General features: G+C 43.5%; 1 protein-coding gene across 4 annotated transcripts in view; it reads right to left on the minus strand.

Annotated features, from left to right (window-relative positions):
* Positions 1-21477, minus strand: part of LOC311131330 (myosin-10) — a gene marked incomplete at its 5' end in the record, with an annotated part of 86896 nt that overhangs the window by 17306 nt on the left and 48113 nt on the right. For 2 of the 4 annotated variants that reach the window (XM_084164255.1, XM_084164254.1), the window contains 17 exons: positions 113-319; positions 561-692; positions 854-962; positions 1341-1501; positions 1676-1745; positions 1884-2005; positions 2244-2437; positions 9518-9632; positions 10583-10756; positions 10968-11141; positions 12135-12287; positions 12639-12757; positions 14132-14227; positions 14448-14591; positions 14873-14971; positions 15167-15230; positions 16478-16570. In XM_084164255.1, the coding sequence (XP_084020381.1) occupies positions 113-319; positions 561-692; positions 854-962; positions 1341-1501; positions 1676-1745; positions 1884-2005; positions 2244-2437; positions 9518-9632; positions 10583-10756; positions 10968-11141; positions 12135-12287; positions 12639-12757; positions 14132-14227; positions 14448-14591; positions 14873-14971; positions 15167-15230; positions 16478-16570 (2226 nt within the window). Of the gene's footprint in view, positions 1-112; positions 320-560; positions 693-853; positions 963-1340; positions 1502-1675; positions 1746-1883; positions 2006-2243; positions 2438-9517; positions 9633-10582; positions 10757-10967; positions 11142-12134; positions 12288-12638; positions 12758-14131; positions 14228-14447; positions 14592-14872; positions 14972-15166; positions 15231-16477; positions 16603-21477 lie in introns of all 4 variants that reach the window. The other 2 variants (XM_084164252.1, XM_084164253.1) reach the window with 1 other exon arrangement.

Below are 21477 nucleotides of genomic sequence, written 5' to 3' on the forward strand. Positions count from 1 at the left end.
TAGAATGAATTCCATCTAAACCAACATTAACTCATCAACTGATGGTGTGTGTGTGCGCGCATATGTCCATGCTGCATCCATATGTGCATATATGTCTCTCTCTCTCTCTGACCTGGATGTGGGACTGCATCTTCTTCTTCTCGTTCTGCATGCTCTGGTTCCTCTCCTCCTCCTCCTCCACTCTGGACTCCAGGTCATGGAGGATCTCCTCCAGCTCCTGCTTCTTAGCGGCCAGGCGGGCCCTCATCTCCTCCGCCTCGGCAAACAGCTCTGTCTCCGCCTGCAACTGCTCTGCTAGGATGTTCTTCTCTTCTAGGAGCTGTGGGGGACACACAGGATAGAGAGGAAAGTTTACCTAAGCTACTTTATCCTATTAGAATGTCAAAGGTCAAATCTCCCCAAGCCCACTACTCAACCATCCAACCCAACCATCAAAGTTAATATGTTGTTTTATCTTCTGCGGTGTATATTTCAGAAGAATAGCTAGATTTATGTATGGAGTCATGGGAAGGGGTTCCATCCCTCTAGCAGGAGGACAGGCGCAGGAACTAGTAACTCACCTGTTGGTGTTTCCTCTCCATCTCCACCAGCTCTCCCTCCACCTTGCTCTGTCTCTCCTTCACCTTGACCAGCTCCTCGTCTTTGGCCAGCATCTCCTCCTCCTGCCTGGTCACCTGGAGCAGAGGCTTCACCTGGAAGACAAAAATAAAAAGAGGGTCACATCAAGGTCAGGGAAGGGAGGAAAGGAAGAAAGGAATAGAACAGGATTGAGAGAAATGGTCATTTGAATCCGGTTAACACTGGGTGTAGATGAGCTCTCACAGCACTCTCCATCAGTAAAACCCCCACTCACCTTGGTGAAGAGTCTCCACCACTGCCAGTGGCGCAGCTTGAGGTAGGCAGCACAGTTCCTCTGGAGGACCTTCAGAGCACTCAGCTGCTGCTGCTTCTTAGCAAATGCCCTGACGAGAGGAACAGATCCATAATTAAGAGAATGATATCACAAAGCTTTACTTAAGCTACTTAACTTGACCATAGCTGTATCCCAAACCATAACACATACAGTATCATTTTTACTTTATACAGTTTTAGCAACTTCATAATGTATCTGTACTTATGCCCAATTTTTTGTGAGTTGCATTGAAATCAAAGGGCATGAACATGCCTCAGTAAGGAGGGGGAAATTGAAACATACTTGACTGAGTGATAGGGGACAGAAAGTTGGGCTGCTGAGTCATGGTATTTACTACGCAAAGTGATTTGAAGTCTGGAAGTCTGGAAAGTCTGGCTATATAAATATTAATTCAGTTATGAATCAATTATTAATCCTAATGACTCACTTGCGTGCCAGGTAGCCGCGGCAGACGGACTGGAAGTAGATGATGATATCGGTGATCTTCAGGTCTCTCTCCTCCTCCAGGTGGGCCAGGACTCCGGTCCTGAAGAAGATCTTACTCTGGCCGATACGGAACAGGTTGGGGTCCAGTTCCAACGCTTGGATCTGTTCCAATACACAGGAGAATATGAGGAAATGGGGAAAATCAGCATGCAAATCAGATAATTTTTTTAATTGTATAATTTAAAACAGGGTGGTGCATTGACACAACTAATCTGTTCATGAGTTTGAACACTTTGCTCATTGTGTTAGTTAATAGATAACATCGGAAGCCCTTACCATCCTCTCACAGGCCTGTTTCCCGTCCATGAAGCCCTTGGGGATGGCATTAGGGGTCAGGATCTCGTACCTGGGAAATAGGGAGGTATTAGGAGTTAACACACTGGCATATACCCAGAGACCACTGTAATTGAAGGCAGTCTAGTCTGCTCACAGTGAAGACAAAGAACACAAGAACAATAGTTATGTGTCCTGTTTCCGTGGTTACCTCTGTCTGAACTCCTGGAAGACGATGCGGTTGGGGAAGCCCTGTCTGCAGATACGGATCCCCTCCAGAACTCCATTACACCTCAGCTGGTCCAGAACCAGGTGGGGCTCCAGCTTACCAGCCTAACAGGGGAGACAGATGAAGTGAAGCGTTAGAAATAAATACAAAATTCTGGTACAGGTGCAAAGACCATTACCTATTAACCTCATGTCTACAGAAGGTCTAGCGATCTATACTCAGAGAAAACCCTCAAATTAAGAGATCAATTCAAGTCTCCGCCCTTCTGTTGGCTATAGTATCAAACAGGAGGCCTGGTATGGTTAGACTGACATGTACAGTATGACAGGATATACTACTCACCCTCTTCTCGTGGTTAGGGATTATGCAGCGGACGAAATTGGGGTTGGTGTTCCTCAAGGTGGCCATGAGCTTGGTGAGGGACTCCTTGTAGAGCTGGCCCACCGTGCGGAACATGCCCTTCTTGGTCTTGTAGGTGGCTCCGAACGTTGTCTCCGCCATGCCCGCCACCTGGTCCAGGCCCACGATGCGGTCCACTGGTGAGGAGAGAGAGAAAGGGGTTAGAAGAGGGGGGTCGGACTTGGAGAGAGGTGTTGGGCGCTAGATCCCAGACAGACAGACACAGGATGCTGGAAGTAGCAGCAGCCAGCAGCAATGTGTGTCAGCTGCAGGTGTAGATTGATGAGGACCTCTAGGTATGACTGGCAGCCTCTGTGGATTTGTGGGTATGGGGCAAGGACAGGGCAAGAGGATCACCTAAAACTGACACTATACAGTAGTTTCCCAACTCCGGTCCTCCAGTACCCCCAACAGTACACATGTTTATTGTAGCCCCGGACAAGCATAACTGATTCAACATGTCAACTAACCATCAAGCCATCAATGAGTTGAATTAGGCCGTTTTTGTCCGTGGCTACAACAAAGATGTGTGCTGTTGGGGTTAATGGAGGATACTGCTATACAGTATACATGCTTGGTTCAAGGGTCTGTATTCTTAAACGTTCTTCAGGCTAGGTACAGCTGATGAGGGGAGAGGGATGGTTGCTAACGGCAAAAGCAGCTATTCTTGAGCACTATGTTCCCATACTACTCCTTTCAGCAATCATTCAAAGTGACAACCTTTTAGGATAACAAAACATTTAAGGCCTATTCTTTGGTATGAAACTAAAGGCATTTCACAGCCTGGGACATTTCCTACACATTGGCTTTTTTCATCATATTAGCACAATCTGCCAGTCAGTCACACAGGGCCATATCATATCCATAACTTCAGATTCACTACATGCCTTGTTTCATTTTGGCGTGTTATTATTGCTGGGCTTGCGTGTTGACAAGTGTCATATTTCCAACACGTTGCGTTGTTTATCCAAGAGTCCGTATGGGTAATTTATCAAAATTAAACCTCCGTCTATGTTATTAGGCTCCTAGGGTTTCAGGCAGACAGAACTCCAGGAATGTCCTACAAAGTTCCAGACTAGTATTCAGTCTGTAGATATTGTACCACTGTCACACCTGCTGTGTATCAATGTCTATAGTAATGTAAAATCGGGCCAAGAGAAATGCCAAATACTACATGTGGTTCCAATTCTCTGCTACATTGAAAAAATATAGGGGGAAATGAATGCCATTAATCTTTCCTCAGTCAAGCCTCAATTCTTTAATTCCCTTTACGCTTAAATATATGCCCTTGAATGGGATTAAAACCCTTAAGAAAAATACAGATTCCAGAAAGGAGCATTGGCTCTTAACCTTTCCACCATACCGCAAGGCCATAGACCATTTCTTCTGCCTCTCTTGAAATCAGTGACTTCAGAAGCTTTTCCTTTAGTTAGCCTGAGTTGGCTAAAGGCCTTCCCACACTGTACGTCGGATTCAGGCTTTTACGGTTATTACATTACAAATTAAAATGTTGATATCCACCTGGCCAGATTATATGATTTGCTTCAGTTCAGTTGTCACATTCTGCGATTGGCATGCAAGGCTTTGTCAGCCGACGTAGGCTACGTCAACTGCAGCGGTGTATTTGAGATGCACATGTGCCAGCACCAGCAGAACAAGCCTCCCTCTATGCTTATGTGCGAGTGAAGTGAGTTCTGAAAAACTGAAAGTATGCCTCTTATAAATAGTTTTCACATACGAACTTCATACACTACCGGTCAAAAGTTTTAGAACACCTACTCATTCAAGGGTTTTTCTTTATTTTTACTATTTTCTACATTGTAGAATAATAGTGAAGATATCAAAACTATGAAATAACACATATGGAATCATGTAGTAAACGTGAAAAAGTGTTAAACAAATACAAATATATATTTTGTATTTGAGATTCTTCAAATAGCCACCCTTTGCCTTGATGACAGCTTTAAACGCTCTTGGCATTCTCTCAACCAGCTTCATGAGGTAGTCAACTGGAATGCATTTAAATTAACAGGTGTGCCTTCTTAAAAGTTAATTTGTGGAACGTCTTTCCTTCTTAATGCGTTTGAGCCGATCAGTTGTGTTGTGACAAGGTAGGTGGGGTATACAGAAGATATTCCTATTTGGTAAAAGATCAAGTCCATATTATGGCAAGAACAGCTCCAATAAGCAAAGAGAAATGACAGTCCATCATTACTTTAAGACATGAAGGTCAGTCAATACGGAAAATCTCAAGAACTTTGAAAGTTAAATAAATGCTTCACAGAGTTCAAGTAACAGACACATCTCAACATCAACTGTTCAGAGGAGACTGTGTGAATCAGGCCTTCATGGTCGAATTGCTGCAAAGAAACCACTACTAAAGGACACCAATAAGAAGAAGAGACTTGCTTGGGCCAAGAAACACGAGCAATGGACATTAGACCGGTGGAAATGTGTCCTTTGGTCTGGAGTCCAAATTGGAGATTTTTGGTTTCAACCGCCGTGTCTTTGTGAGACGCGGTGTGGGTGTACGGATGAGCATGTGTATTTCCCACCGTAAAGCATGGAGGAGGAAGTGTTATGGTGTGGGGGTGCTTTGCTGGTGACACTGTCTGTGATTTATTTAGAATTCAAGGCACATTTAACCCTTGAATGAGTGGGTGTTCTAAATATTTTGACTGGTAGTGTATGTACGAACTCAGAATGAATTATGCCTCCCAAAAATAACATGGTCGCTGTAGTAGAACGTTTATTTTGATTGGAGATTTTGTGCATTTATCAAAATCCCATCAGGTAGCCTGATTCCAGATGTGTCATGTAACCACAATTATTAGGGAAATCGTTCTTCTTGCAAAGCATGTAAACGTTTAAATCAAACTATTATATTAATCGGACTATTCAGAATAATCGTATTATTGTGTGCATACTCAGTGCCGGCCGTGTTCCTATTGGCAGGGGCGGTGTGTTCAATAGGGCGATATGGGCGACGCACTGCCAAACGGGAAAAGGAAGGGATTTTTTTTCTAATCAATTATATCACGGCAACAGTAGTTATCAGTGTTGTAATGTCCAATCAGGCTAAAGTCGTGCTTCAAATGGCTCCCCCCCCTTTTGGGGCGATTTCAGTCAGGTTGAAAATCGCCCAGAAGTCTGTCATAGACTCCCATGTAAAATCTATTTTTTTCAAATTTCAGAGCTTTCAATACAATCTCTATGGGTGTCTGAGGGCTTGCACTTACGCGCTTTCGTCATACGTAACGTAACCATGAACGTAACTAAGAAAAGAGCGGATTGTGTCTTTGAAAGAAGTTCCTTTTTGTCGGCGAACAAATGAAGATAAATTGGCAACGAAACAATTAGGACCTCCCAGACCAAATTTAATAATTCAACAGGTTTCTACTAAAGGCGGAAAGTCCTACACCCGAGGATTTTCCAAAAATTGGTACGAACGAAAAAATAACATTGCCACTCAACTGGATGAGGGATACAGGCTAGCTGTCCGCCGCCACAACGATGAGGTTAGTGTTGATAATCACAAGTTTACTGGAGAACTGAGACCAAGTAGAGACTTTGGACAGGGTGGATATGGTATAATAAAGGCAGTTTATTCAGAGGTAAAGATATCTGGAATCGCGTGCACGGACCCGTTCGTCAAACTCTTAGGGAGCTATACATTAAGCCCCATTACTTACCATATCAGATAAGAGAAATTGCTGCAGCTACATATATTTTACATCCTGGCCCTACATAGTTCACTATTTGCATCACTTACCAAAATATTACATGTGGTCATATATGCTTGGAAAGTGGAGATGCCATAGAACGTCAAAAAAGTAAACATTGCTGGAGACACATTGCCGTTTTGGAGAAGACATCGCGTTTGCTAGCGAAGAGATTTGTTGTGGCAAATGAACTTGGGCTGGGAATTGCCAGGAACCTCACGATAAGATATATGCATTGCGAGTCTCATGATTCTATACGTATTGCGATTCGATACTGTGATTTTATTGCGCACCATATGTCTGTTGCAGAGGGATCAGAAAGCCATGAGAACGAGTTTTGATCAGTCATGGAAATAAAAGTGCTGAAAACAAATTGGCTCCCAATGTGAAAAGATTGAGAACAAGCTATGAAGGAACAATAATGGTGTTTTGGTGCAGGTACAGCCAACTAGCGCTAAAATATTGCGATATTGTCAATACAGTATATCGTAAAGTATCACTATGTAACTCGATTTCTTTCACCCCAATCCCTCAAATTAACGGTAAATAACTGAATTGTTTGCCCCACATTTAGCTAAGATGATTAGCTAGCCAGCTAAAATGTTTTATTTAGTTAGCAGTCGCATCTACAATAGTTTACTGTCAATAACATGTCTCCAAAAATGACGTGGTGTCTCCAATTGTGTTGACATTTTACAATTGCGATGCGCATCCATGAGTATCCACTTTCTGTAGCTCAGCTGGTAGAGCACGGCGCTTGTAACGCCAAGGTAGTGGGTTCGATCCCCGGGACCACCCATACACAAAAATGTATGCACGCATGACTGTAAGTCGCTTTGGATAAAAGCGTCTGCTAAATGGCATATTATTATTATTATTATTATTATCTGAAGAGAGCCCCGAAACATTGTGTGCAGACATTTTATGCAATAAATGAAGTAGGTTGAATCTAGTAGTTCTGATCTTCTGATTGGTCCTGATGAGTTGGGCGAGGTCCCCTCCAGGCTACTGTCACTGTTGCATTGGCTCTGAGTCGGGTTCTCTGTCTTCAAATGTTCAGCCTAAGAGAGGGGATTTTTGTGTGTGTGTGTGTGTGTGTGTGTGTTTAACAGTGATGATGTGTGTGTGTGTGTGTGTGTGTGTGTGTGTGTGTGTTTAACAGTGATGATGTGTGTGTGTGTGTGTGTTTGTGTGTGTGTGTGTGTGTGTCCTCAGAGCAAGAACTCGTGAGTTGGAAGAACTGAGAGGCCTATGGCGTGGGTGTTGTCCTTGGCCACCTGCTGACAAGGCTGACAAGATAGGACCCTTTTGTCCATTGTTATTGGATAGGAACAGAACTTATAACCAGCTCCTGACCTAAATAGATCTTAGCACAACATTTTACTCAACATATCATATTCCATATTCACTATAACAAATATATTTACTACGACATTAGCAAGAACCGCCACATCCTCAGCCGGCTAATCCAGTGTGTGAAGTTTTGCGGAGTGTTTGAGTTAGCTTTGCGAGGCAAAGATGAAACTGAGGGCTCCACCAACCCTGGTAAGCCAACACTTTTGAGATCAGTCAATAAATGCTTCTGGTATTGACTTATATGCTGCCCCTGTCTTCATGTTGTTGCTGGACATATCTTTTTTAAAATGTGTGTAGGTCACCTAAATCATCAGAAAAATTGCCCCCCCCTGAGAATTTTTTCAGGAGCCGCCACTGCCTATTGGTCAGTAACTGGAATCGGCTCGTAACACCAGCAACGCTGCACGATAAAGGCAAAACAATTCTGACACTGCCAGAACTTTGTCAGAGCCTACGACCGCATGTAGTGGTACTTCATCGTCAGACCTAGACCCTGTCACACTAAACGAGCCAAGACGTCCGACAATTGTTTACGACCTAAGAATATGCCCACGACGTGGACATTTTGTCTGCGACGGCAAAATCGTGGCATAAGACGGCTAAAATCACACAGTCTGTGCGGGCCTTAAGGCATAGCTGTGAGAACACAAGTCCCTTGTTGTTCCAGAGAGCAGAGTGTCTTTCTACCAGCGACCAGGCAAACTCTGATAACATTTTCCTTGTTGAACGACACCGATCTTAAAAAAGGATTACCGTATTTTCCGCACTATAAGGCGCACCGGAGTATAAGCCGCAGCAGCTAAATTGAATGATATTGAATGATCTGTACATATATAAGCCGCACTGGACTATAAGCCGCAGGTGTTTTAATGTTTAATTACCATATGTAAGGGTTCGTGCACAGAGGGGATTGTCGGGAAAGAGACAAACTGTCTCGCTCTCGTAATGTCTGTCTGTCTTGCTCTCGTTCTGTCTCTCGTTCTGTCACTCGTACCACTCTCGGTTCCACTTTTACTTTTGCGCGCTACCTGTCTCACTCTTTTCCGGCCTCCAGCTTTTCCTGCTGGAGCCCGCCGCTTAAAGGTGGGGTGCGCGGACCGGTCATAGAGCCCATAGAGTTAAAGTTGGTGGACTGTAACCTGTAAAATCCATAGATTTAGGAGGTCTTCTAGTGGCCGTTAGCTGTAAAAATCCATAGATTAGCTGCACCGTTATATAAGCCGCAGAGTCGAAAAATGGGAAAAAAGGCGCGGCTTATAGTCCGAAAATTACGGTAAATGGAATTGACCATACGGAACTGATAGAGAGGGTTATGAACACTGCTGGTTCGTTCTGACCATTTCCATCTGTCAAAAGGGTGGAACTTAATACAACGTCAGAGTCAATATCCCACTAGAATCAAGAACGGTCATCACACACATTTCGGAGTAGAAATTGTATTTTCTTCATGGTGTAATCATAAAATAATTAGAATTGAAAAACAACAATATGGGCTTTCAGACCAATTTAGTCTCAGTAGGCACTATCTTACGCTAGCAGGAGAAGAGCATTGCTGAAAGGTATTGCCGTCCATTGGCCTAATGACTACTATACTAGTACTGAGACATAGGCGACGACCAACAATGGCATGCAGCCTAGAAGCAACGGGAGCCTCTATATGGAGGTAGGCTACACCATGCTGCACTGCTAAGCCATGGACCTACATCAGCATGTCATAACATACAACTTAATCTATCTCTATGGACAACACCATGCTGCGCTGGTAAGCATGGAACCTTCTACAGCTACATTCATAACATTCACCTGGAGGCTCATCAAGACTAGTGACATTGTTCTGTATCTCTACGATACAGAGAGACAGGGGGATAAAAACACCTGACAGAAGAGAAAATAAAAACAGAAAAAGGCGAAAACAGAAAACAGAGGTTAGTAGGCTGAAGTCCGATTGATTATTATTAGCACCATGTTAGCTAAATAAGTAGCAAACATTGTACATTGACAATCCCTAAAACAAATATGCCTAAATGATGATGAATTAACCAATCTAACTAATAATAACTGTTAATCATCAAGCCAGTGCTAACACATTCCTTCTCTGTTAACCATCTGGACAGGACAGGGACCGGGGACTTAACTTACCATCTTTCCAGAGCTCGGCCACAAACTTGTCAGTGGACTGGTTGAGCAGCGAGGCCACGTTGTCATTCAGGGGGTCCATGTTCTTCATCAGCCACTCATCTGCCTTGTAGTCCACCTGAGAAGAGGAGAGAAGGTCAGAACCATCCAGGCCTAGAGAGATATTAGCAATAATTGCCCTTCAGGGATGAATAAAGTTTATTGAATTGAACTGTTGGAGAGTGGTGATATACAACAAAATGACTGTTGAGGTTCCAAATTCATGTTAGAAAGCGAAGGTGAGAGTTTAATGAGTTCAGACTGATATTGACTAAACACATTTTGACATAGACTTAAGTTTTATATTCTCATTGATTCATGGATTCACTAGGGGTGACATACGATTCCAAATCATTCCAGAAAAGTGTGTTGTTTAAAGACAACGTCTACATAATATTGAACAGATGCGGTTACGTTGTACAGCAGGACTGCCTGTACTGGAAAGGGTAGGGTCTCTATTGCGCAACACTGACTGGACGCTAGAGATACTACCCAAACCTCCTCCCACATATCTGATACATAAAACCAGGATCTGATACTCCTGCAGAATTGGAATACCATAGAGGAGAAGTAGTGCATCATCCTCTAAGTGTGAGTGCTGACGGCAGAGTGATCCAGCAGTCAGAGGTTGATAGGAACAGAATAGGGGCTAGTGATGGAACAGACAACGCCTCAGGACACATTATAACGGTGGCTTTCCAAAAGGACCTGGTGTGCCTCCAAGAACACTACAGGGGAAGGGCTCTGGGGTCTACAAGTACTGCAGATGACGTAATCCAAAATAACTTGTAAGTGCATACAATACGAGCGGGGAAAACATGAAAAATTGCATAAAAATAGCCCGAAACCTGTCTATAATACATCCCAGTGCATTGTACATGTTTAATCTTTGACTCAAGGAATATGGCAGAGCCATAAGTGGTTAAAGGGATAGTTTTCTGGATTTTACACCAATCTTTGGGTTAAAACCCAGAAAACTATCCTTTTAACTATCCTCCACCACCTATATGTAATCTCACCGGTCCGTACCTTGCCAGCGTAGTGGATGATGCAGAAGTCAGCCTTGTCCTTTAGCTGTCTGGGCTTCTGGAACTTGGGGTGGGTGCCCTGCTCCTGGACCAGCTTGTCTATGAACGTCTTGTCTGTGGCCTTGGGGAACCAGCACTCTTCATCCAACAGAGCCAGCACACCAGGAGGGTTTGCCTGCAGGATGACAGTACACAACAGGGCCGTGTTCAATAGGACACAGGAAGAAGTTAATCAACGGAAAACTAATTGTTTTAGTTAACTTTGTTTCTCACCGATTCACTCTGTTTCAAAACGTTAGCTGATCATTGAACATGACCCAAGTATTGACAACAGAACAACACCACAGGAGGACACACACACACACACTCACTAAACGGATACTGACCGGCCTCTCGATGAGGTCGATGCAGGGCTGCAGGTCCAGGCCAAAGTCGATGAAGCTCCACTCGATGCCCTCCCTCTGGTACTCCTCCTGCTCCAGGACGAACATGGTGTGGTTGAACAGCTGCTGCAGCTTCTCGTTGGTGTAGTTGATGCACAGCTGCTCAAACGAATTCAGCTACAGGAGAAAGGCATACAAATTGATTTGATATTTTCAGAACTCAGAAACTCAAGGAACTTTGTCTCAAAAGTGAAGAAAGCAGTAAGATGGATAATTTATTCATTCATCCCTAGGGGGAAATTGATTTGTACGGAGTTTCAGATATGTAAAATCAACAAGACTACATTATTTAATTTATGAAACACCAATGAATACCACTTCTCTATAGCCAAGTTGCTGAGATGCCTTCAGCTCAAACTGGCACCGGTAACCTACTGCTTTTTTCAGTCTTCATTTGAACTATGAGGGTTTTGTCTTTTTAACAAATAAGCCAAAACAATAACTGCAGCTGTTTGATTTTTGTTTGTTATGATTATAAATGATCCCAGGGATCGTGATTTATTTTCCGGTTCTTTTGGCTCAACATTACAACGCTGCAGCCAAGGCTCTTAGTGGGGAAATAAACAGCTGTCACAAATCAGAAGGGAAACAGAGAGTTTGGGTTGGAGATTTCAACACAAGATTTAGTGATCTTGGGCTATCGAGTGTTCTATCGACGACAAGGTTCATGTTAACAATGTCTGAACCGTCTGAACTCGCCTGTTGTTGAACTAGCATCGCATGATAACTATCGTCTATCAAGTCATAGATCAATTAATGACCTTGCTGTGAATGATATAAAACTAAATGAGGACAACACCCAATAGGCATTTTTAGAAGTGCTGAGATTCCCATAACTGCCCCTGAGGAGGGAATGGGTTCAAAGTGCAATTGGTCCACAGGATAAATTATCAGCTGTTCCCCAAAAATTTATATCAGATCATTTTCCCACGAAAAGCGTCCTTAGACCATTCAGATGACCAATTCCATAGACAGGATGAACTAAGCCAAACCAAGTCCCCTCTCTCTTCTCTAGCTATTTTCTCTGTATCTGGAAGAGATAGAGGGACCTTGTTTAGGTCTTATTTGCCATGTATTTAAGTACCTGTGGAGGCCTACGCATTTAAGTACCTGGAAGATCTCAAAGCCAGCGATGTCCAGGATGCCGATGAAGGAGGCCCCCTGGCGTTTGGTGCGGTCCAGGGCCTTGTTGATGCGGTGGACCAGCCAGCGAAACAGACGCTCGTATGTGGCCTTGGCCAGAGCCTCTACTGCAAAGTCAGCCTAGAGAGAGAGAGAAAGAGAGGTGGAGTGAGGGGTGGGTGAGAGGTGGAGCGAGAGAGAGAGAGAGAGAGAGAGGGGTGTGGGAGAGGTGGAGAGAGAGAGACAGAGAAATATGCATTCCTTATTAGATTGTCTTTCTCTGGTATGATTTGGCAAGTGAGTCTGCCATTCTCAGCCTTGGGGTCTCAGGGCTAGACATCTCTATTGTTGTAAATCTAACACAGAGGTGGACAGGAACCACACCCCACAGTACTAACATTATCCTGATCCAAAGTCAGCAGTACAGTGAGTCCATAGAGGGGTGATGAGTGAAGCAAGGAGAGCTTCTGTTATAGTGTGTGTGTGTTTTACCTGTTCTTTGGTCTGGGCCTTCTGGACGTAGTCTCGTCCCACCTTGATCCTCGGAGAAAGGATGGCCCGGGTGAACTCCATCACGTTCAGCCCCAACAGGTGGCACAACTTCTGGGCCGCTGGTAGAGGAGAGGAGGAGGAGGAGGAGGAAGATAAAGGAGGGGGTGAAAAAAGGGAAAACAGTAGTAACATTAAACGTTAGTGCTCAAGATGTGATTACAGTCAACACAAATAACTTTACAATACTCAAATATCCCTTACATAGACTCAAAGCAGTAGCAGGGAAAGAAGTAGCAACATTTGAGGAGTTAAACGTTATTAGGATATGATTATATATATATATATATTTTATAGACCCGACGGATAACCCTATAATCCTCCAATTCCCATAAACGCCATTGCGTTGGAAAACACACAGTAAAAGCCATAAAGACTTTCCATATGTGGGACCACCGCTTGAGACCACCAGAAAAGACATACCACTGGCAGCAGGCCACATCTCTACATGGTCAGTAGCTATGAATTACATTCTCCCCCTTCTGCCAGAAGTTGCTCACATTTGACCGTTAATGGTAAAGAATAATAAGTAAGAACTGAACTGAGTGACTGCCTACCCCTGCCAGTCCAGTACCTCTAAGGTATGCCTGGAGCAGACCTGGATCCAAATACTATTTGAAATATTTCAAGTACTTTGAGCATTTGCTCTAGTCTGTCTGGAGTGCCAGGTGAATGGGGTTCGCAATTTTGGGACTTTTCTATTGGTTCCATTGCAAAAGGCAAGCTCAACCAACCACAGCTTAAGTATTTGAAATAACTTAAATAGTATTTGAACCCAGGTCTGGACTAGAGCTCAGGGTAGGGGGTAGTTAAACGCACAGCTGTTTAGAACACCTGTGGGTTAAAAACACAGACTTGATTTAAGATGTGTCAAAACGGCTTTTATGATATTTGTCTTTTGGAACTGGGGAGATGTTTGAATTTTAAATATTTGTCACGGCGGGAGCTTCTGGAGAAGTAAGAATGATAAATCTGTATCATTTCCAGCGCAGAGCCTGCTAAAAACATCTGCTTCTGTCCTAGATCTGTTTTCCACATTTGGTAATAACTGGCTGAGCCACGTCATTGGCACTCACTTGTTACCCTCTCCTCTTTAAATACCAGAAATGCAGCAGTAACATATGCGGTTGAGTAGGCAATGTTTTATTTGTTTTTTTCTTAGAAGTAAAGTAGGGTAGTAAATATGAATAATGATGTTGTTTGAAGGTGGGTGACAGGGCCAGGAGAGATGGGAAGGTTAAATTGTTAGAGCTCTGACATCTGACTCAGGGTGGTTAGCACAAGTCTGGGAGGAAAATGAGGAAGGGGAAGATAAGGTCTGAACTTGAAAATGTGAGGAGCTTCCTTGACATCAATATATGTGACAACTGACAGGTGTAATGGGTGTGTGGCTGTACGTGTGTGTGCCGAGGGCACAGCTGGTCAATGTCAGCTACCTGTGTTCTCAGGCATAGAGGCCTGGTCTGAGTTCCTCTCCTTCTTGAAGATGATGTTCCCAAACTGAAGCACGGAGGAGACCACCTTCAGCATGGCTGCAAGCACAGAGAGATGAGAGAAATATTATCATAAACTTACCATGAACACCACACACTACTCTGTGTTTGTTGGAATACATAGAACTGTTATGAGCATGTATAGTTATAATAATGACGTAAAGCCCTTTCTGACAAGTGTTGATGTAAAAAGGGCTTTAAAAATAACAGTTGACAGACAGACAGATAGTCAGACAGATGAGAGTGAAGATCGTAGTACCCAGGATCTCATCGTGGGAGAAGCTCATGATGTTCATGGCCTCCATGGTCTCCTGGAAGTTATCTTTGTCCTGCTGACCAGGGACGGTAATGTTGCCGTTGGACAGGAAGCGGTAGCTGTTGAAGCCCTCCAGGAGCAGGTCCGCTAAACAGAGGAAAGGGAAATTATGTTGAGATAGGTGGTTAAAGGTCACAAAGGACAAAAAGCAAACATGCATTTTTGATAGTCGGCCCACTGACAGGTGATGTTATTGTGATACTAGGTAGTGAACAACACTGAGTCTGAGTGGGTTTCAAGACACTTCAGGCCAACGGCTAGAGAAACAATGTTCTGCATTTCAGAGGATGGCCTATTTTTTACAGAGGCCATATGGGTCCGGGTCATTGAAGTTATGCTGATGGTACATATCAGACTGATGTCCTTACACTTGAGATGTTCTCCTGCCCCACACAGCAGCTGGTAGAAGATGTGGAAGGTGCGCTCGTCTTTGGCTTGGCGAATAGCTCTGGATTTCTCCAGTAGATCTGTCCCATCACAGTCAAGGAAGTGCAGCCTTTATACAGTAAAATAAAATATTAACCCCCTTAGAGTCAATTTACGCAGCCCCGTGGAAATCTAATTAGCATAATAAAAAAATCCCCATAAAGATCTGTCAGTTTTGTAAATGATTCATATCAAAGCTTTTATGGAAAATTTAAGCTAGCTGTATGGAAGGATACAAGTTTCAATGTTGGCCCCAACGATGTATCCGGTGACATCAAAGTTGATCCGGATGAACTTTCCCTGCAGGGAGAGAGAAATGGGGGGTGAGAAAAGCAGACAAACCATATCACTGCATCCACATCTGCCTCAACCAGGTCTCACACTGTGCTGCAAGGCGTGCCTTTGTCTTCCTCTGAGTCACATCAAATCAAATCAAATTTCATTTGTCACATGCGCCGAATACAACAGGTGTAGACCTTACAGTGAAATGCTTACTTACAAGCCTTTAACCAACAATGCAGTTTTAAGAAAGAATACCAAAACAAATCACACAAAAATACAATATAAAATAATACGAAATAAAAGTAACAAATAATTAAAGAGCAGTAAGGCTACTGCTTACTGATTTAAGGCTACATTTAAGGCTACATTTGATTAGTCTGGTCCCAGAACTGTAAGTGCTTTCGTCAACTACTATTGTTGTGATACAATAGTCATATGAGTTGGCTAAAGCACATACACAGATCTGGGACCAGTCCAGGCCATTGTATTTTATACTCATTTGGCCACATCCCTCTTGGTCTCTACTGTCCTGGGGTCTGGAGTAGACTAAATTCCTCTTGGTCTCTACTGTTCTGGGGTCTGGAATAGACTACATTAATATTGGTCTCTACTGTTCTGGGGTCTGGAGTAAACTACATTCCTCTTGGTCTCTACTGTTCTGGGGTCTGGAGTAGACTACATTCCTCTTGGTCTCTACTGTTCTGGGGTCTGGAGTAGACTACATTCCTCTTGGTCTCTACTGTTCTGGGGTCTGGAGTAGACTACATTCCTCTTGGTCTCTACTGTTCTGGGGTCTGGAGTAGACTACATTCCTCTTGGTCTCTACTGTTCTGGGGTCTGGAGTAGACTACCCATGTGCATGAGGCTGTGATCTGACTGTGCTGAACAAAATAACCCTCTCTAATCTAAACTGGATCCAGAATCAAAGCAGGCAATAATGATTAGCAGAAATGTTGTGTCCTGCTGGAATGCTCCTCACGTAATAATAGGAGGATAATCCAATAAATTCCTCTCCATTGATTTCTCTTCCTTATCACATCAAGTTTCCAGGAATTTTTGGCAGTCTCCAACAAACAAACATGCCAGCTAAATCTGTTTCAAGTGCCAGTTGTTTGACCAAGAGATAGTGAGTGAGATGGCATTAGTGGCTTTTAGTAAGCCACAGAGGAACATACATTATAAACATAGGGAAGACTTCAAATTAAGCTCGATACTGTCTGAGAATGGCATTATTTTGGGGAAATATGTATACATTCTTTACTTACGAATCGTGACGAGTTGTCATTCTTCACTGTCTTGGCGTTGCCGAAGGACTCAAGGATGGGGTTGGCTTGTAAGAGTTGACGTTCCAATTCACCCTGAAAAACAAGAGAGATATTACAGCAAAGCACTGGGTCCAAACCAAATATACCCCCTTTCCCCAACTCAACTTTTTACAAATAACAAACACTAAAAAATGTAGACACAGGAGAAACATTTTTTCCAATACACACAATGACTGATCACCCTTCTAAAGTTTGTCAATGTCAATCCAACAATCAGATAGTGTCACACAGACTAAAGATCATGAAACATATGTCGGTGGACGGACACTGTTTCCCCAGTAATGTTTATGACCATAAAAACTAGTAGAAAAGAGAGTGAAACGACAGGTATTGTAACGCTGTAAAAGACAGATGTGATCAATGGAGCATGTTCAGGAAACCACTTTACAGTCTCTCTGCTCAATATCCTACAACAGTACGTACAACTAAAACTAAAGAGATGGGGGGATAGGGAGAGAGAGAGAGAGAGAAGAGAGAGAGAATCTCATTTCTCTGAATAAATTGGGCCTGTTCTGTGCGTTAATGACATGTGTTTCCTGTTGTCTGGTCACTCAGTATAGACCCTCTGGGTTTGGAATGGAATGGATTAGAACCTTGTTGCTCAGTGGTGGAACAGAACAGAACAAAACTGCAATGACTCTCTCCACACTGCATATGGTTCAGTTGAAGCTCAACACATTCACAAGTGAATGTTCAAACCCATCTGGACTCTGGGTTTGCATTTCCTTTTTCTATTGTGAGACCAACATCAAAGACATCAAATCAAATGTTATTCGTCACATACACATATTTAGCAGATGTTATTGCGGGTGTAGCGAAATGCTTGTCAAGAAAAATAAATACTGCAAAGTTGCTTAGGAGCTAGAAGCAGAGCTGCCATGTCTGTCGGCACCATCTTGATGATTGAAGCCATAGTCTAACCATCAAGCCTCCAAAATAACCTAATCAAATCAATCCCTGTTTACACTGTTGAAGTACACAGTACAATCATAAAAAGTACCAGTATACTTGTGCAACAGACAAACCAATAAATCTATCCACAGATGCTTCAAATCCACAGATGCCTCATATATTCCACAGTACACAGCTGTATTTCAGCATGGTGGTTCAGGACCTGTGGAGCGCTAGCTGCTGTGAGCCAGGCGGATGGATGGGTGCTGGATGAGTTGGGGCTAATGAGGCGACTCAGAGAGGAAGGCCATAGCTCTCCAGTTAGTGATTGAGATAGAGATCCTGAGGAAATGGACTCAACCGTTTAGCACACTGACAGATACTGGGGAAACAGACCTGTTTAACACACTGACACAAGCCAGAGACACACTCTATCCTATTGGCCAGAGACACAATATGTCCTATTGGCCAGAGACACACACAATCCTATAAGGAAGAATCAGTCATCATTAGAGATCCCGTTAAGGGAGGGAGGGAGCGGTGCTCTGTTCACTTCTCACACCTATCGTAGACCCTATCTGGCTGACTGTCAGGGCTGAATAGAATGTCCAATAAGAAACACTCGTTTTCTTCTTCCGTTGCTACAGTGTACCCTAATGGACATGACCCTGAGATGTTTAGATAGGTGGCTCATTATGATCCAATCCAGACCTCATTCTAGGCTTAGTCATGACCGGGGAATCCAAGATGGCCCACCAAAAAAATAACATGGCCCGTACTTTGAGTTTTTGTTTTCTGCGGCTAGGTGGGAATGGGATTTTCCCATTACGTCAAGCTCACCAGACACATTTTGATCGCTCAAGACTGAGGTGTTTTTCCAGGGATGTCTGTGGGATGAGTTAGGGGTTAGGAAATCAGCATTGCGTTCAGAAGTGAGACGCGTAATGTGATCTTTGGCTGCCAGAGCTGGGCCAGAAAGCCGACTGCTGTTTTAATTGAGCTTTCGTGCTGCTGAAAATTAGGCAGGAATGAATTGAATAAGCCCGTTCCATCCTCGTCCTGCCAGTGGCAGATTGCACAGAGGGTAAATTATAGCATGGTCCCAGATCTGTTAGTGCGGTCTTAACATTTCCTATAGTCATTGTCACACGCTGTCTCTATGACAACTTGAAAACACCACACACTTTAGAACAAACTAGAACAGAGGACATAATGGAGACTGTTTAATGTCCACAAGCTGCCAATCTCTGCCAAAGCTCAGTCTACAGACTGGGACCAGACTGGGGAGAGGGTAGGAACAAAGGGGTGATTACAAAACACCAGCAGGGGTCCACTTTAGGAGCATTAGAAGCTGACCCAGATTCCAGCGTTCCAGAGTGTGTTACTCTTGTTCTGACAGATTCCAGAAACCATCATTGCCATGTAAGGAGGCTAATCACTAGCCGTGCCAACAACTGACAGGCCTGGAAGACCTCCGGAACATGTATTGTACCACATAATCAGGTTTATGTGAACAAGAAGACCATAAAATTAATGTGGATGGAATGCGTTACACTTATTCTGACTGACAGTGTCTGGAAACCATCATAGCCACGTTAAGAGGCTAATCACTACAGTGACAACTACTGTATGAGGCCTGGAAGAACTCAGGGACATATAGTTGTTGTTGTTGTTAGTGTGACTGTGGACAATGCTATCGTGTACCACTAAATATCACGTTAACATTGACACGACTATGAAATTAATGTATATTTCGTGAAATAACTCCTCTCTATTCTCAATCTTTCCTCTGGAACTTGGGAAACATCCTTTGTAGCGTGTTCAACCTCACTTGTTATCAGTGTTAGGGCCTTTGGCAGTGCTTTGGCCCAGATTGTGGAGACTGGAGAGCCAGAGGAACAGTAAAAACTGTCCCATTAAATCTTCAAGGAAGAGGCCAGTTGGGGATGTGTGCTCACATCTGCTCCACAGACTAGAGTCAATGGACAGACATTACAAATCTCTCCAAGTCCACAAGCAGAGTCACTGCTGGACAGACATTACAAAACTCTTCAAGTCCACAAGCAGAATCACTGCTGGACAGACATTACAAAACTCTTCAAGTCCACAAGCAGAATCACTGCTGGACAGACATTACAAGTCATGTCAAGAGTTGCTCCAAGTCCACAAGCAGAATACTACTTCAGTGACTGTTGGAACAGTGCGACTTGTGTTTGTGGTTTGGGGAACAGGAACTCCTGCAGGGGAAGTGAGAATAACTTTTTATCTGTGTAAACTCATCCCTCATGGCAAAGCCGGGAGAGGATGAAAGGCTTGCAAAGACAGGAAGAAGCAGTTCTAAGGGGATTCATTAGTGATCTAAGTAGCACTGCCACTGAGATGACACGAATGGCAAAATCCACAGTCAACACCCCATGGTGAATTCAATAAAGTACGAAGATTAAAATCCCCATTATTGTCCCTGCTGGGCGGTCTGTGGCTGGGTCTGAGTAGACTAAGCAGAGGGGAGGATGTTGTAGGTCTTGGACCATGTCACGGCCCTCTCTCCCTGGGGGAGTCCGTCCAGCTGAGCTCTGGGCAGTGGTCCTCTTGGCTCTCCCTCCCTAGCTGCTCTCCTCCAGAGTCCTACTCCAGCTCCAGCTAGCTGGAAGCCAACTGACTATTTAGTAAAGCCTGCTATTTGGCAACACCAGCACCTCGCGAGTGAAAAGCTCTCCAGCAGGCTCACCGGGAGCCAAATTGGATGCGGGAGAGAAGTTTGTGACGAGCTCAATGTTATGACTGGAGGTCATATTGTTTAAATGGGATATGTCAGTTAGGAAGTGGGAAACGTGTTTATTAGTATGTATTAAACTAGTAAGTAATGTTTATTTCCCCGAATCTGAGATATTTGAAAGAAGCAGAGCCTACTATAGGTAAGAACAGGGACGCCATACAGTGCATGGAGTGGATTAAAACTAAACTAGTTTAGTGTCCCAAAAGTGATAGAAACAGAAGCTGCTATTGGGCCCCCATTGACACCCATAAAAGGGACAGATATACAGTATAGTACACAGAGACAACAGCAGTCCCTTCACAGTATATTGTGCCCATTGTGTTTTGAGCTAGTCTAGTGAGTGGAGTGCGGTGGGTGAGAGAGAGGTGAGGGAAGGGCTACATGCTACTCACATAGAACAGGGCTCCACTCTGTAGTCAATGGGCAGATTGTCAAATGTTACCATGGAAATAAACAGGTAGTGTTAATGGTCATGGATACTAAACACACATACAGGATATACATACAGTACATACACACCTTCTAAGACAATTACAGGTAGTACTCAATTCGGACTAGACTAAATAATGCATAAAGGCAAATGGTTTAAATGAACAGGGTAAAGAAGCTAGTTCATCACTAAATGAAATATACAGTAGTACACTAAAACAGGAAGCAGGGGAATGGATGGGGAATGGATATGTTATTCTGAAAGGCTCTATTCCAAGAAGCTATCTCACTGACGGGTGCAGTTCAATATGTTTCTCATATTAGCCTTGGGGCAGTGTGCCATAGTAAGCATCACATCTTTATTCAGAATACCGCTCATCTGCCCTCATGTGCCGTTTGCATTATCTTAACTGTATAAACAAGACCTACAGCAGCTGTTTGAAAAGCAAATAGTGAGTGCCCTGAGTAATATTAAACTAGTGAACAAACTACTGTAATGACAACCATAGCCAGACAGTCTGCTTTTCAGTAATGTCCATGAATTGACCCTGTGGGTGTGGTCTTGTTCTTCTATCCTCGTGGGGAACTGAAATGCCCAAATGTCCCCACAAGGATAGTAAAACAAGGAAAATTATCCCTTGTGGGGACATTTCCCACATCCCCATGAGGACAACGGCTACTTTAAGCTTAGAGGTTAGGTTTAGGGTAAGAATTAGGGTTAGGGTTAGAATTAGGGGTTAGGGGTTAGGTTTAGGGTTAGGCGTTAGAGTTTAAGGTTAGGTTTAGGGAAAATAGGATTTATAATGAAAATACATTTTAGGTCCCCACGAGGATAGAATAACAG

The sequence above is a fragment of the Coregonus lavaretus genome (genome assembly GCF_964263955.1).
Source record: "Coregonus lavaretus genome assembly, chromosome: 6".
NCBI lineage: Eukaryota > Metazoa > Chordata > Actinopteri > Salmoniformes > Salmonidae > Coregonus > Coregonus lavaretus.